Here is a 17,861-nt window from a genome sequence, read left to right as displayed (position 1 = left end):
ATAGTTTTCATGTCAAATCTGCAGTGTTAAAATTGCCACTCCATCATGTTTTTCTTTATCATATAAGACAGAAAAACAAAACCCAGAGAAAAATGATAAAAAATGAATCATACATCACAATTTCTAAATATGAGTGTCTCCTATCATGATACTTCAACACCAATTGGAATATCATAATTTTTGAAACCATACCACAACCCGAATAGTCACAAACATCATGTACAATGCCCAAACAATTCATGAATAAAAATCACAATATTTAAACTAATTCACCTCGATGACATCAACCCACACACACCACCATAAACAGGAGATTTGAATAAGCATGCACTTGTATGCACTATGAGAGTTGAAATTCAAAATTAATGGCATGTATGAATTCAAAATAGTTGGTCTTTCATTAAGTTTTTTGTTTGAAAATTGAAAAACACTATTTTTCTTTGGAACAGAGTTAGGGGATGTACAGTATACATAGGCCACAGACAGAAAAAGATTTTCTGCCGAGGTCTTTGAGAACTGAGAATGTCAGCAGAGATGTGTTGAGAGAGCGTAGTGTCCTAGAAGGATAGTATAGATGGAGAACTGACCCATATATATATCCAGATAGCAAGTATAAAAAACGTTACCGGCCAATCATTTTAAGGTGATTTCCTCATTTCCTCAAATGTTTTTAATGCGTGTTCCATAGACGTTTTTAAAACTTTTTTTTTTTTCAAAATGTTTAAAACAGCCTCTTCTACTGACAGTAGAAATATACGAAGAAGGAAAAGGAGGTGGAAGAGGAAGATAAGCAGGAAAATGGTGAGGAAAGAATAACACAAAGATGGACCAGGAAAAGAATCAGAAGAAAGAAAGAAAAAAAGAAAAAAAAAAGGGGGGGGGGGGGGGGGGGGGGGGGGGGGGGGGGGGGGGGGGGGGAAGGAGAGGGGTTCGAGGAGGAGGGGGGGAGAGAAATAAAACGGAAAAAAACATCCTTAATTGGTTCGTCCACGAGCAGGATTCAGTTCCCGTGTCCTGTGGTCATTTCTTCTCGTTTTTCTCATGGAAGCATGTTTTCGTACAGTGTTTGAGTGGGATTTGATGCTTTGAATCCTGTAACATCTTCATGTGCGCACGCGCAAGACTGTGGGTTCGTGACAACATGGTTCGTGGCGGAACTCTCCAGCGAAAGAGGAAAGAGACATCGCCACTTCCTGTTTGAACAGAAACAAGATGGCGGCGCTTATGCTGGAAGACTACATAAAAAAACTTCAAGAACCTGTTCCTGAATTTCGGGACCCCGAGGATGTGGGTGATGGTGAGTGAAATCGTTTGTGCGATGTTAATTCATATTACACTTTTGATTGAATTAAAATGGCCAGCGTTTGCGGCTAGAGCGTACAGCAGGCACCGAAGTTGGAACACGTGTTCCTCACTGGAACAAATGAAGAACTTTCCCAGTTTGGAGCGGAGTTACTGGTCCTTCACACACACACCCTCTCTCCATCTCTTTGTCAGTCTGTTTGTTGTCTGCCTCTTTCTTTGTCTGTTTCCCATTCTCTGTCTCTGTCTCTGTCTCTCTCAGTTTCTGTCTCTCAGCACTCAAGTTGAATGGAAACATAAACACACACACACACACACACACACACACACATATAATTATTGGAATTTTAAAACAATGCACAGCATTTATGTTTGTGTTGTTTTTCAGTTGATGTGTGATAGTACACTTCAGATATATAACCAGTTAAGTGGTTCAGTGATTCATGAAGCACCTGGTTTGATATATTGCTTTAAAAAAAAAATTTTTTTTTTTAAATAAATTAAGTTATATATTTTTGATTGCTTGACAGCCTTCTACGTGCCTTTTATATAGTTTTAAACCATCTTTCTGGTTGATCTACAGGGGGGGATGTGCCCTCCTTCCTCCTCTAGCAGGGCTCTGTCCACATACCCTGCCTGGACCCTAACTTTTCAGGTTTTTTATTTTCTGCCAGTTGCATCCATGTACATATGTAATGTATATATGTAGGAATAAAAGAGTATTTTACGCAATCCAAAATTCACTACCACTAGTAATTTCCCCATTTTTAATTATATATTTTCATTTTTATTAAAAAAAATGTATTACTGCACTTATCTTGAATCATATACTAATTTGTTATGGATAATCCTGTAGATCAATGGGGGAGGGGTGGGGAGGTTGAGTGTGGTATTATAATTAATATTTTGGTGAACACATTTTCTAATTCTGAACTGACTCTGCATTGGTTTATTCGTATTTTATCTTTTTGACACTCTACAGAATGAATGCGAACAACAGAAGATTATCTTATTTTTTTAATATTACTGCATCACTGTCAGTAATGGATCTGTCGGTAAAAAATGATTAAAAAAATAAAGTTTACATGTAAGTTTGTTTTTGTTCTGTTAAATAGAGACTGCTGCCCGCTTAGCGCCACATGCTTCTGAAGACACAGATGATGCTACAGCAGCAGTGCTTCAACCCTCAGCTCTCCGTCGTCGAGCCGCAGCTTTGTGGGACTCAGGAGGAAAGAAAACAAGTCGGAAAGAACTGTATGGTGACTCCGATGATGATGTGAATAGTATGTCAGAAATTAAGGATGAGGAAGAAGATGAAGAAGAAGCTGAAGAAGAAGATGAAGTTAGGGGGAAAGGTGATGGAGAGGAGATGAGTGATGATGAGGAAGATGTTGAGGAAGCGGAGGAGGAAGTGGGGATGCTTGATGATGATGATGATGATGATGGCAGTGAATTGGCAGAGGAAAGTGAAGATGATGATCTTCAGTCAGGTGACAGTGAAGAAGATGACGAGGATCTTGATGAGGATAGTACAGCTGGGAAAGAGGATGAAGAAATTACCAGTAAGTATCAGTATGGATATAAGATTATGATATATGTATATTTTTCTCCGTTATTGTCTTTTGATATGGATTTTTAGTTAGCAGTAATATTACTAATAATCTGCATTTTTGGGTTAAATGTAAAGTTTCTTAAACTTTTTAATACTTCATACCACAGTTTGAGATAACCTCATCCTGGAGCCAAATAGCTGCTGTGGTGTATTGAGATTATCAATGAGCATGTTGTTTGGGAGGGGTGGGGTTGGGGGTGTGTTTACTCACTAAGTACAATGTTGATAAATGTTTTATTTTTCAAAGATGTGAACTAGGTTCAATTTTTAGAATTGAATAGATTTTGTTACTGTGTGTATATTCCCCCCATACCCCCAGTTAATTTTCTGCCACGGTCAGTTCAGTTAAGTTTCTCTCATAATCCCCACCTCCGCCCTATCCCTTACCTCTCAGAGACTCGTGTTCATTCATACCCTCTTGTTTCTTTGTTGTTGTTTTTTATGAGGGGTTTTGTGAGATTGGAGGTACATTATAACAATTAACATAATAACATTATTAAAAAAAAAAAAGTAGTATTTAAAGAGTAGTATCAAGTGATTTATTATTATATAACTGTATTAAAAGAAGAGTGTCAGTCTTGAGTCTTTCTGTTTGTGTGCAGGTGCTGAGAGTGAAGGGGAGGATATTCACATTGCCATTCAAGATACAGGTAAGAAAATGCAGAGAGTTCTATAAAAAAAAAATTAAAAAAATCAGTAATGTGAATGGCACTTGTATGTATTGTCAGCGTCATCCTCTAGGAAATTTTTTTTTTTAAATAATGAAAAAGATTCTATATATCCTTGAAAACTGTTGCAAAATATGTTGCTAAAAAAAAGTCTCAGTTCCAAGTATAGTGGAATTATGACATTGAAATTAATGAAAATGATAAAAGTGGAAGTTAGTCTACCCCTGTTGTTTATGGAAGTTAGAATTTATTTATATTTGTTTGTGACCATTTCTGATTGGTTGTTGATGTAATATTTTAGTTTTTGTATCACCTAATTCATAGGTGTGTAATTGTAGAGAAGTATAACTTTAACTTTCTATTAGAGGACAAGAGTTCTGGAGAGAGGATGACAATTTTGATGATATTACTGCATTACATATGATTGATAGTAACAGGATAACATATACTACAATAAAGTTTTGTTTTATTATCTTTTTTAAAAGATATGATACACATGAGTTTTAATTTTTTTAGTTTAAGTATAAAGTCATGATTGATACAAATTATTTCATCATGATAGAATCTTTAGTCAAGATTATAATTTGATGTGACATGCCATGGCGAAGCAACGACAGCAGTGTTGTTTCTGTGTGAACAACTTCATTGTGTCTTCTGCGTTGTTTCCAGCTGTGGATGAAGGGGAAAAGGCCCAGGCAGTCGTGCAGCAACTTGGTGAGTTGTTGTTGTATACATTGTGTAGATGAACCTGGGTGTGTCTGTATGGGGACTTGGATTGAGCAGCATGAGAGAAACGCAATAGAAATGGTGCAGCAACAACAACAAAAAAGAAAAATGTTAATGTCCTTGTGAGCATTGATTGGCTTTGAACTGATTTGAAGTCAACCTGTATGAGTGCTGTCTTTAGGCAGTAATATAGAGCTTCAGATTAAAGTAAAAGCATGCTGTTGCCAGTTAAATTTCTGTCTGTGTCAGACCAGTGTTAATGAATTATCAAATATGAGTACTTGTGTGTGTTTTTGTGTATGCCATTGGGGGTGTGTGTGTTTGTGTGTCTGTATGTCCAGGTCTGGGTGTTTTTGTGTCTGGGTGTCTGTGTCTGGGTGTGGGATAGGGGGTGTGTGTGTGAAAATACTGTGATGTGTGTGTGTGAATACTGTGATGTGTGTGTGTGTCCAGACTTATGGGACAGGTTGATGGAAGCACGGATCCAGCTCCAGAAAGTGCTCTCTCAGGTCAACAGGCTTCCCACTCGCCAGCAGAGCCAAGCGTCTGAACACCTGTCTGAAGGTAAGTGTTTCTGTGAGCAAGCATTGCTTGTGGGGAGGGAAGAACTAAGAAGTGAGAAAGTCATTTGTGTGTGTGTGTGTGTGTGTTGATCTGTGTGTACATCTGTCATGTTCTCTTCTACTGTATGTTTGGAGCATACACATTTTTAGCCAGACAAATGGGTGATCATGCAAAATTATACATGTTTATGTTGTAAACGTGGCTGTTGTATATATATGTTTGTGATTAACATTTTACAAATTACACACAGTGTTTAAAAGTTCGAAGAATAGGACAAGAAAGTCATCTAAATCAAGGTACATAACTGAATATTTGATGTCATGCTGACATAAAAAAGAGATGTTATTGTTTTCTTGTTATTCTTTTTTCATTTTGTTACGAACTAGAATTAATAAGAAGAACCAAAGATGATCCTTCTGTTTATTTTTTCAGTCCCTTTTGTAACAAATATATCGTTTTCTATCAAGGTTACATTCCAGAAACATGTGCTTAGAATAAAAATGCTCCACATCGTGAATGTGGTACATGAAATATTGCAGACTGTTCTTCAAGCATGTATTTCCAGTGAGTTTTGTGGGGCAGATTAGCCTTTTCTTTTTATATTAATTGAAGTTCATGTGTTTGTTAGGATTATTCATTATATATACATACCCCTGTCTCCAAGTTGAGTAAACGTTGAATGAAAACAGTTTTCATTGAATATGGAATTTCTATCATTTTACTAAATTTTAGGTGGATCTGAGATGATATCAACAGTGCTAATGACTTTAGTGTGGATTAAAGTTTTTTTAATGTTTTTTTGTTTCTAAATGACTAAATCTAAAATATAACTTCAAATTTGCTAAATTTATTGAGCCCTGGCCCTGAGAATTGCTCTGGGCTTCAAAATTCCTCTCATGAAGTTTTGACTTTTCATGTTTCTACATGTACATGCACTGCAAAGATAGGGAACTAATTTGTACAGTTTTTCCGGATGTGTCTGCACGAAACCTGGAGGAAAACAAGTATATTTACTGCGTTTTCCGTATCAGTATGGCATCGAAGCCTGCTGAGGCTGTAGTGTACACTTCCCAGTAGGGCTGAATGGGTTTATGTTTATGCCAGCATGGTTTTAAAGATGTAGAAAGCTAGAGTCGAATGCACAGCAGTTCTGTTGCTTTTTCAGCTGGTGAATCCGGTGATGTTGTGACTGAAATGATTTGTACACTGCATGGTGTACTAAACAGTCCGTCCTCTCCGAGGTAAGCAGTTTTTTGTGGGGTTTTTTTTTTCACCTTTCCCTCTCTTTTTTTTATGTCAGATTATTTGTATGTTTAGATATGTGAACAATGAAAATAAGACTTTATTATATGAAATAAGGGATGCCTGTGATGATAGTTGTCTGCATGATATGTGTGTGTGTGGGTGTCACAAGTGTGTGTGCGTGTGCATGTGTGCATTGTTGGTTGTTTTTTTTAAATAGAAGTTTGTAACAGATCAGGCTGTGATACTATTTATATTTACATTTTATTGAGAATGATGAACATTATAAGCACTGAACATCACAAGATCTGAAAATGAGAGGTTTTGTTAAAAAATATTTCAGAGATAAACTTTTAATGTTACCTTTGCTTAAATCAGTGACATAAGATTACAGTGCAAGCATCAGCAAGTTCAGTGAGTTTGCTGAAGATAGATACATGTAATTGTGTAAATAGATAATGATACATAAATAAACATTTAAATAACAAATGTGATCAATAAATTGAAGAAGAAAAAAAAGTCACATTGAGTTCCAGAACTTCGTGTCTTTACGAGTTTAGTTTGCCAACAATAAGTTTGTGTTTTCTTTGATGTGTGTATGTATGTGTGTCAGTGCTTTAGAAATATATGTACTTTTTTTTTCTAGCATCTTAGTTTCAAAAGGGATAAAAGGAATCAAATATATGATCTGACTGAACTTTGATGTCGTGAAAACTGAGTTGACCAGATCTGGATTTCACATTCACAATTAAATCTGTGACAGGAAAAGAAAAGCTGATGTTGATGTCGATGAATTGGCTCGCGAGAGTCATGAATCGCTTGTCAAAACCAGGTAAGATTTTTTTTTCTGTTTTGTTTCAGATAGATAGAACTTTTCTTTTGGGTTGGTCAGATGATGAGAATACATGCAAGCACTTGGATGTCTATCACTGTGACTTTGCCTATGCACTGTATATCTACAGAAGAGCTATCAGACGTTTTATGAGGAATTTACATGGATGTGTGTGCATGTATCATTGCTGTACAAATACCTTTACACAGTCCTCACATACTATGAAAGTCTAAATGGTGTAGATGCAAATTTCACATACATCTGTATCTCTCACAGTCGTGCACACTCACACACACACATACACACACATGCATGCATGCTTTCATGCATGCATACACACACTCACTCTCTTTCTCTCTCTCTTCATCTCGCTCTGTCTGACACACACTAATTTCTCACTTGTAGTTTTTATTTTTTAATGGCAGTTGGTGTTAGACATGATCAATGTCAGGGAAGATTTCCTCATTTCGCTGTTTACTGGTTGATATATTTAGTCTCTGGAGACACGGGTACTGTAAAAGAAAGGGAAAAAAGAAAGAAAAACAATTCTTGTCCATATTCAAATGTCTTTGTCTTTGGTATATTAGTGTTGGTGGTTTTGTTGGTCATGAATATAAGTATATGCTTGTAACATGTATTGATTGTATTATATGTAATTATTGTATTGTTTAGGTTCTTTCCTCAATCCTGTTAAAAACATGACTGAAGGGTGAATATGAGAGGCATGTCTGGGTGGATATGCATGAACATGATGGTACTCCAGTCTTATGTTCTCTTTCCTCTGGTGGCTTTCTTTACAGGTTCCCTGGGATTATAACTGGATAAAAGTTTGACGTCAAAAGAAATTTATTTCATTATAAGTAATTATTTATCAGCATTATTGATATTGTTAAGTTCATTTAAATGTTGTGTGCTCAGAATGCGTTAAGTAATTATTTATCATCATTATTGATATTATTGATTTATTTACATATTGTTGGATGAGAATGTGTTCAGCCCGAACTTGCCCTGTGTGGGTGGCTGTGCTGCAGACCACAGTAACTGTAGAGGTTTTCTCCCCTTCGTTCTCAGGAACACCACCCTCACCTTTTGGGACGAGAAGACGCGGCTGGCCTCCAAAAAGTTCAAGTCCTTCAAGTCGTATCAGACACCTGTTGTCAAACAGGTGGAGCAGGTAAGAAGAGACAGTGTGTTTGTTTTTAAGGTTTGGTTCTTTGCCACACACACGCACACGCACACGCACACACACGCACACACACACTCTCTCTCTCATGCATGCTTGCAAGTGTTTATACTCTCTCTCTCTCTCTCTCACACACACACACACACACACACACACACACACACACACATACACACATGCATACACACACATGCTCTCTATTCTAATTTATCCTTTCTCTGTATTTCACCATTGAATCCCCCCAGACAGACAGACAGACAGACAAACACATTCGCACGCACACCCAGTGTTAAACAATGACATTGTCTCATAGCTAGAAAATGATTGATATTCATCTTTTTGAACTTGTTGCTTTTGGTGTGTGTGTGTTTTTGGTTTTTTTTTTGTTTGTTTGTTGTTTTTTTTTGCTTCAGGAGTTGAATACGAACTGTTCTCGAGGAACCACAAGTTGTACATAGACAATGTGTGGAATGACTTGAGAATTTTTATCTTCATTGGTTCACAAAGAACTGTCTGGAAAAGGACCCTTAGCTTGTATTATATTGTGAGAAGGGCCAATATTCTACATTACTAAATGGGTCTTTTTCCATCGATGAAACACAGGTTGAGATATTGACTGTGATAATCGTCAGTGTGTTTCAAAGAGATAATGATCACATTTCATTTTTTCGGCTGTACAGAAAGACTCCTGAAACACTGAGGCATAAAAAAAATATAATGTACTGCCAAGACTGAAAATATATAAGTACACATCCACCTAGAAGTTTCTGTCATCAGTGGTACAAAAACTGACTTTATGTTCTGAGTAGTATTTGGATAAACAAGTTCAGATTTCACTTTCCCTGAAAGATTCTTCAGGACAAAAAGAGATTTGCCTGATGAGTGTTTGGTTCAGTTTCATTATTTCTGAAGCTCCTTTTCGTAAGCGCAGATGTTCCAAAAGCAAGTCATCTTTCAAATGCTCTGAGGTCCTTGAGAAAATGTTATCAGTTTCTTAATTTTTCTACAGTTGCCCACCAAATGATTGATAAATATGCACCTTTGTATAGGTCATAAGGGCATAAATGGTTACTTTATGGAAATCACATGTGGGTCATAAAGGGAGATATTGTGTTACTTTGTGTAGATCAATAGGGAGATAGTGTTACTCTGTATCGATCATTAGGGATCTAGATGCAGTGTTAGTCTGTATTGATCATAAGGGGGATACAGTGTTACTGAGTATGCTTATTCTGATGTTTGTATTTTTCTACCAGATTCTGAGTGACCGAGACAGACTGGTGAGACGGACACAAGTCATCCGGGATTCTGATGCTCCTGATGTCTGTGATAATGTACGTATATGTGTACATTGTTATTATTATTATTATTATTATGAGCATTTATGCCTAATCTTGAAATCAGCCCTAGGCGTTTACAAATAGAACACATATGTAAATATCAAAAAGGAAAAATTGAACACAAGATACCAAACATCATTGAAAACTATTCATCCACCCCCACACAATACACACAAGCACACGCGCACGCACACACACACAAGTTGTAGCAAACAATCATAAATAGTACATGTGCATGTGCTGGACTGGGATATTTTGTAACATTTAATAATGCACCAGTTAATATTTTGTATTTTTGTAGTAACTACACAACAAATACAATTATTCAGGCACAAAAAAGTCACTGGTTTATGATTTTGAAGTATGGTTTGTCTGGTTGTCAGAGTATCATGTTCTGTATCTGTCCTTGAATGTGTGAAATAAATGTTAGGCTGATCGGACTTTCTTGACTGGTGTATATACAAAAAGTTATTTGTTAGTCTGTTTATCTGTGCTGTTTTAGTTGTTCACGGGACTGTCTGTGTGTGTTTGTGTGTGTACTGTATGTGTGTGTGTGTGTTGTCTGTTTGACGTGTGTGTCATGTGTCCATGGTGAACTTAAATGTTGACATTTCCTCAGTAACTACAAATGTTAGAGAAACTGAACAGGGCAATGCCAGGCGATATGTATTGATGAAACTGGTTTAGCCCTAACTTTCATGAAGATGCTCCACATGTTTGAGATTGACCTGGTTAAAAATTGATTTAACATTTGAAAATGAAAGTTGTCTGTGATGAACTAGTAATAAAGTATGCCGCCGAGGTTTGGATTTTTAACATAGATGAAGCAGTTTTTTCTCAGACCAATATATTCTGCCATTAGGGATTCACTTATGCAAAATTTCCAGCGATACATGCATACTTTAATAATTATAATAACTGTGACACAAATGATAAAAAGTACAACAAAACAAACAAACAAACAAAAAAAACACAAGAAAAGATGTGACTTGTGACAAAGTTTACTGTAAAACAGCTCCTGTTTGACAAGAGTTACTGTCAAACAGAAAGAACAGTGATTGCACAGAAAAGAAAACGAGGAAAGGTTTAATGCGAGGAAAGGTTAACTTATTTTACTCCATTTACTAGTTACCTGGTATCCTGATTATTTCCCCTGTGGACCTGGTACAAGTATTCTCATGCCAATGCACTGTATTAATTTTGTTTATTCTTGCTTGGTACAGTTGGTGTTTTAAACTGATCTGTTTATGGATTCCGGAAGTCTGAAAATGAAGCTTTGTTTGACCGGTTGAATCAACAATTCTCCTTCGATTTTCGCCGCTTTAGTGAACAGCTCAATGTTTTTTACTGCAGTGTTCTGATGTGGTGCTGGTCCAGGGGAGCAGGCATGTAGCTGTGAGGTAGAATGAGTTAAAGATCTTGTGTGATACAGAATGAATGAATGAATATCACATAATGTGCTTGTCATGTTTTTTTCAGCCCGAGGAGATATTTGATGACAATGATTTTTACCAGCGGTTGCTGAAAAATCTGATAGAAAGCAAAGCATCAGAGGAATCATCCATGTCAGCATCAGCAAGGTATGTGGCCATGTACTGATTCTCTGTGTGCATGGTCTGTTCTCCCTGGTTTCTCAGAAATGTTGTATTCTGAACAATGAAGATTCTGATGTTGCTGTCAGAAAGTATGTATCAAAAACAGTTTGAGTTTGAGTGAAGTTTTATCAGAAACAGAGACACACATGAAATGGTTTTATCTTGCGTGAAGTTGGCAGTATGAGTTCTGGCATTATATTTCAAGCTATATGCAAAAAGTGTATTTCAGTTAAGCTGATGGTCTGTTGTGAACCGAAGGGTTTGTGTTCTGTGTGAATTTATTATTTTGTATCATGGCTGTGTGTGTGTGTGTGACTGATGTGTGTTGTCACACACACACACACTCTCTCTCACACAAACACAGACACAGACACACACACACACACATGATGTGACATACTCATGTCAGTGCCATGTGTTCTGTGTTATATACATGATGTGACATACTAATGCCCGTGTTGTGTGTTCTTTGGTACACACACATGATGTGGCATACTCATGTCTGTGCCATGTGTTCTTTGGTAAACATATGATGTGACATACTAATGTCAGTGTCGTGTGTTCTGTAGCATACAGACGTTATGTGACATACTCATGTCAGCGCCAGGTGGTCTGTCACACACACACACACACACACACACACACACGCACATACACACACACACATACACGTGGTGTGACATACTCTTAGCAGTGCTGTGTGTTGTGTGGCACGCATACATGATATGACATATACATGTTGTGTGGCACGCACACATGACACACACACACACACACACATGATGGGATGTACACACGTCAGTGCTGTGTGTTGTGTGACACGCACACATGATATGACATACACATGTTGTGTGGCACGCACACATGACACACACACACACACACATGATGTGATGTACTCATGTCAGTGCTGTGTGTTGTGTGACACACATACACACACACACACACATACACATAATGTGACATACTAATGTCAGTGCTGTGTGTTGTGTGTTTGCAGCCAGTGGTTGGAAGTGCAGCGACTGAGGGGGAGAAAGAAGAAGAAGAAGGACGTTGACACGCGCGCCAGCAAGGGCCGCAAACTGAGGTGAGCATGTGACAGCAGAAATTGTGACCAGCGGTTACCGCTGTAACCTGTTACATGGTTACACCTGGTCTGGCAGATGTTTGACATGTGCAGTGGATTGAAGGCCAAGTGGTAACACATCCTCCGCCTAGAAAGCAAGAGAATGTGTGCGAACGGGATTGAATCCCACACTTGCCGCTAGACCTTGGGTTGTGGTCTTGACGCTAGTCATTTGGATGAAATGGTTAACTGATGTCCTGTGAGAACCAAGCGCTTAATAGCATGCACTTAGCATGCATAAAAAAACCACAGCAACAAAATGATTGTCCCTGGTAAAATTATGTAGGAAAAATATCAGTTTTTGATTGGAAAAAAAAAATTGTACTTGCAGGCAGAAAAAGGAAACAAAAACAATATGTTTGGCATTGCACAGTAGCGACACACTCTGCCAGAGGAGAGCAGCCAGACTTTCACAGAAAAGTCTTTTGTGACAGACAGTAATAATACAACACAGCACAGCAGAAGCAATAAAAAAGGACGATGACCATTTTGTGTGTATGTTTAGTTCTTGATTTAGTGTCATTTACATTCTTGATTTAAGACATAAGGAAAAAAAAGAATAAAACATGATGACAAGTAGTTAATTACCTTAAACTTTAGGCTGCCACAATGACGAGGTAACTCGTCAGCAAAATATTCCCAGGTTTTCCCAGGTTTGTATTGAATTCATTGACAAAACTACTGGTAGCTTTAGCTTGGGGAATCCTTCTAGATTCTATTGATACTAGAAATCTGATCTACGTCATGAGGCAGTCCTTTATTTGAACGATTCCACTGGATTTACTGCCACAGCGTTTTGCCTGGTTGCCCGCTCGCTCAGCAAAAGGTCGGACACTGTGCTCAAGTTATGCGATCGTGGTGCACTAAAACAAGCAAAATTGCTTTCTTTAACTGATTCTCAGAATGTATTGAAGCGTGAACTCAAAATAGAAGACAGTAATGAACTTTTATTGGACGACTTGATAGAAAATAAAGGGAGCAATGAAGAGACTGGCCAAGCTACGACGAACAGTGAGTGACGCGGGGTGTACAGAGAGCAGGATACAGAAACATGACCAGATTATCAGCAGCTCACACTGTGAGCGACATTCTTGGCACTGGGCCAAATGGGACTCAGAACTGGACAAAGTGTCAGGTTACAGGTGTTGAAAAGGAAGGGGTGGAGGTTGAGGGGGCGTGGCCTCACATATATGTTATCACTTAGAGTAGTCACAATATATTGTGGATTTGTCTCTTTTCTTTTTTATTGTGGTTGTTTTAGTATGATTTATGCATACAGGTATCCATTTATCCAGAAAATATCATATTACAATGCTGATTACCTGACTACTGTTTGCAATGAACAAGTTGAAAATGTGACAAAAAAACAAAACACTGATATCAAAACAACTGCATGTCACTGAAAATGTACAAAATTGGAACACATCATGCATTTTTCATTCTTTACCTATTTGCCTTTCAAAAAATATATTCTTTTATGGGTCTGTCTCCAATAACAAAGTACTCAAGGTTTTTTGGAAAATATATGTCCGTTTTTTGTGAAAAAACCTTGGCAAATAGATTTCACTTAAACCTTATTTCCCAGGCAGCAAAAGGGTTAAGGACGACTTTGTAAAGCAAGATTTTGTTCACAGATGTTGGTAAATGAAATAGTTTCATATTTTGGAAAGGCAGGAATAAATTATTTTGTGTTGTTACAAGAAAGAATATGATTTCATGATTTCATGTTCGTTTTTAGCCCACATATGCACACCATAGTTTGAGTGTTCTTTATGTTAGAAGTACCGGTTCTTGTGTTTTCTCATAAAGGGCATTATTTTGTGACAATAGTAAATTTTGTTGTTGTTTTGTTTTGTTTTTTTGTTTGTTTGATGTCCAGATAAGTTTGTGCAGTTATCTTTAGATTTCATTGTATCTTGAAATAGCTCCACAGAATTTGATTCATGTTTGTGTGTGTGAGTGTGTCTGTGTCTTTGTGTGTGTGTCTGCATGCTAGCATCAGTGTATATTTTGTGTTAAAAAATTACAGTCTTCTGGAATGTTAAATAGAAGTTTTTAAAAAAAAGGTCTTCTTGTCTTGGGAATTAAAGTCTCCTGGAATGTTAAATATAGGTAAAAAAAAAAGAAAAAAAAGAAAAGAAAGGTCATATATTTCTTTGATTCACTCAGTTTCAAACTCAGAGATACAACATGATTATTCAGTGTGGTGTGATGTGTGGCAGGTACAATATTCACTCAAAGCTGGTGAACTTTATGGTCCCTAGAGACGAGTCCACGTGGTCAGAGGATGCAAGGTATGTCATGACAGGAGTCTGTGTATTGAAACTTATTTGTGGACATGTGTGCGCACACATCCAGCATTATCATACAGCTAACAGAGTCCATGGATAGCTTATTTTTGTACATTTGTGTGCACACATCCACCAGTATTGTATAGAGTCCATGGATAGGAGTTTTATTGTGTACATGTGTGTGCACACATCCAACAATATCATACAGACTCCATGGGTTGCTTATTTATGTACTAATCTGAGTATACATCCAACAATATATGTTCCATGTACAGGATGGTGATTTGTGTTCATGTATGTGTGAGCACATCCAATGAAATAAAGTCCATGTGTACACTCATTTGTGCTTCTGTGTGTGCACACATCCAACCGTGTAGGGTTCATGAAAGGGAGCTTATTTGTGTACATGTGTGTGCAAATACTGATCTCATATTTGAATGCTGTCACTGTACTGAGGTTGCTTTTCCCTTTCAAAATGATACTTTACAACTATGATAGTTGCTAATGAATTAGAAATGAAAAGGAAAATGATTATTAAGGTTGTTTGGGTTTTTTTTTTAAAGAAAAATAAAGAAAGAATGATTTGGGAAGTTGAAAGAGAAAATCCTGTGCAAACCATTTGAAATGTGTTTTTTATTATGATCACAGTCTGTGTTGTCTGTTGCAGGAACGAGCTGTTCAAAAATCTGTTCAAGATGCCGAGCCATCCTGAAGTGTGAAAAGACACCCCCCTCTCCCCTCCCCTCCCTTCCCCCACCTCAAACCCTTCCTCTCGTGGTGATGTGCATGTATATGTGTGTGAAAAGGTGACAGTACAACTGTGAAAGTGATATGAAAGCGTATGTTTGAAGATGATGATGTAAATAAATGTATGTTGTGCCAACAAAGTTGACTTTGAAGTGTTGTGCTCATGAGAGGAGAGTGAGTGGAGTGAGTGGAATGTATGTGTGACAGGGGAAAAGAAAGATAAAAAATAGCACCAGGCAATATGTATCAGAATAACACATGGTATTTAAAAAAAACAATACCTTTCAAACCATGGTAAACAATGAGTGTCCACCAAGTATTTTGCCTTCTGCTTTACTTGCAAACTCAGCACACCCCTCTTCTTTAAAACCGTTACCTTGGTCTTGTCAAAATTTACTTAAAAGCTTAGATCCTTTGATGTATTTTTTTTAGATTATTGATTTAGTTTTGCAGGCTACCCGAAGTTGATGACAATAAAACAATACCATCCGCAAACAACAACAAATAGATTTCATCAAAACCAGGGACTAACTGGATATAATGTCTCCCATTTTGTCTTTCAAAATCTGCCGAACGTTGGGAATAAGTGGAATTAAGATCATTGGGCTAAGGAGACATCCTTGCTAAACCCCTCGGGGAGACTCCGTCATATTTCCACCCTATCTTCCATAGGCTTTATCAGAACTGTACACAGCCTTTAGAATTTTGATTGATTTAGTGGATGCTTTTGCATTATGTAATGTTACCCAATTTTTCTTCTGCCAACAGTGTGGAAAGCTTTGCAGTAATCTGTGAAAGCAGCCTCAACTTTTCCTCCTCCTGTGCTGTTTAAGTTATCTCTTGTACAGATAAGATCGATTGTCCAATGTTTATTATGGAAACCAGCTTGTTGTTTTTGTCCAATGTTTATTATGGAAACCAGCTTGTTGTTTTCCAGTTTTGTTTCATTTTCAGCCCAACACAATCTCTTATTCAAAGTATTGATGAATACAGCGCCTACAATGCTTTGAATGTGGAGCTATACCTCTGTAGTTGTCAGGGTTTGTTTCATTTCCCTTTTCAAAGAGTGGAATTATATGTGGTTTTGCACCAATTCAAGGAGAAATAACTCATTAAATTTATTAAACAATTTGGTCAGAAAAGGAGTAACAATGTCTTCAGCATATTAAAAAAAAAAAAAAAATCTCCACAAATTTTGTCCACAAAGTTGGTCTATCCCCTTAAATTTTTTTTATTTTATTTTATTTTTTTTAATAGCATTTACATTTCTGTATGAAACTGCGGAGTTCCGGAACAACCATTTCTTTTGTTGGGTGTTGCTCTGGATTGTTCCCATGTATCCATTTCTATACTGGGCAGAGCCCTTTTCATGGTTCTAGCTTTCCACATCGTTTTCCAAAATTTACTGCTATTTTTCTTGTTATTTAACAAAGTTTACAGGGCTAACATTTTGTATGTATGACATTTCCATTTCATCAGAGTCTCATAATCTGACTTGAGTTTTCGTATGTATGTTTGTCCAGACTGTGACCAGATTAATTTAATATTTGAAGGGCTTTGTGAGCTTCAAGTTTCTTCTGGCAACACTCTTTGCCAAACCATTTATTTCCGGCACGGAGTGATGTGATGAACCCATACCTTTGTCTCATACACTCCCCTGCCTGCAGAGCAGTCTGTGTGAACGTCTCAAGGGCTGTCTCCACGGACATGTTTTGAGATTGACCACAGTTTATGTGTACTATATTTTCTTCCTGATTCTTCATTGGTCCATTTCAGTCTTGTCATGTTCGAGTTTTGGCTTGGATTGTCTTTCTTCTGATTCCCAAGTGTAGTGTGATTTGCAAGGCAGTGTGGGAAAGATAGTTCAATTCAGTTACTCAAAGAGGCATCACTGTGTTCAAACAAATTTGGATACGCTACACAACATCTGCTAAGCAGGTGCTGACCAGCAGCGTAACCCAACACACTTAGGCCATGGAGAAAAAAGGGATACATAAACAAATGTAGATAAGTCATCAAATTAATGCATAAATAAATTAGATAATTAAAAGAGTAACTAAACCGAAAAGTAAAACAAAATGAAAGTAAGCAAGCAAATAAAGAAATTAAATGAAATGCATGCGCACACACACACACATGTGCACAACAAATATGCAATAAACATGAAAGCACAAACAAGTGTACACAGGCCCAGCACTACATATGAAAGCACACAAGCCCCGACACAAAACACACATGCTTGTGCACGCATACACACACATTCCCCATCTCTCACGTTACCCCTCCCCAATGCTCACACATTGCTACGCATAGCAGCTTCTATGGCACACACACACACGCATACACACGCCCATAACCCACCCCCACCCCTCCCCAACACACACAACTATGAACACATATCCATATATTGGTAGTTCCCACAATACAGACATACACACCCCCACCCTCAATACACACGCTTACACAATCCTACATATCGCAGCTCCCACAGAGCCATGTAGCATCTTGTGTGTTGTACAGTCTACTGTATTTGGAAAAGACCAGAATGAGAGAGACTGTTCCTTTCTGAATAAAGCTGCGCAATGTTGGAAGTGATGCCAATATTCGTTTGATTTGCAAAGGATCGTGCTCTA

The 17,861-nt window shown here is 37.5% G+C and overlaps 1 protein-coding gene across 1 annotated transcript; it reads left to right on the top strand.

Moving 5' to 3' along the window:
* Window positions 1–1,180: 1,180 nt before the first annotated feature.
* Window positions 1,181–15,359, top strand: LOC143288113 (protein Aatf-like). Its single transcript, XM_076596399.1, has 13 exons — window positions 1,181–1,297; window positions 2,418–2,864; window positions 3,517–3,564; window positions 4,252–4,296; window positions 4,762–4,872; window positions 6,038–6,113; window positions 6,878–6,946; window positions 8,018–8,120; window positions 9,386–9,463; window positions 10,949–11,049; window positions 12,065–12,151; window positions 14,413–14,484; window positions 15,149–15,359. The coding sequence occupies exons 1-13, from the start codon at window positions 1,213–1,215 to the stop codon at window positions 15,198–15,200; spliced, it is 1,374 nt and encodes a 457-aa protein (XP_076452514.1). The 5' UTR covers window positions 1,181–1,212; the 3' UTR covers window positions 15,201–15,359.
* The last annotated feature ends 2,502 nt before the right edge of the window (window positions 15,360–17,861 follow it).

The sequence above is a fragment of the Babylonia areolata genome, chromosome 12 (assembly GCF_041734735.1).
Source record: "Babylonia areolata isolate BAREFJ2019XMU chromosome 12, ASM4173473v1, whole genome shotgun sequence".
NCBI classification, from domain to species: Eukaryota; Metazoa; Mollusca; class Gastropoda; order Neogastropoda; family Buccinidae; genus Babylonia; species Babylonia areolata.
This window is presented reverse-complemented; position numbering and strand designations above follow the sequence as displayed.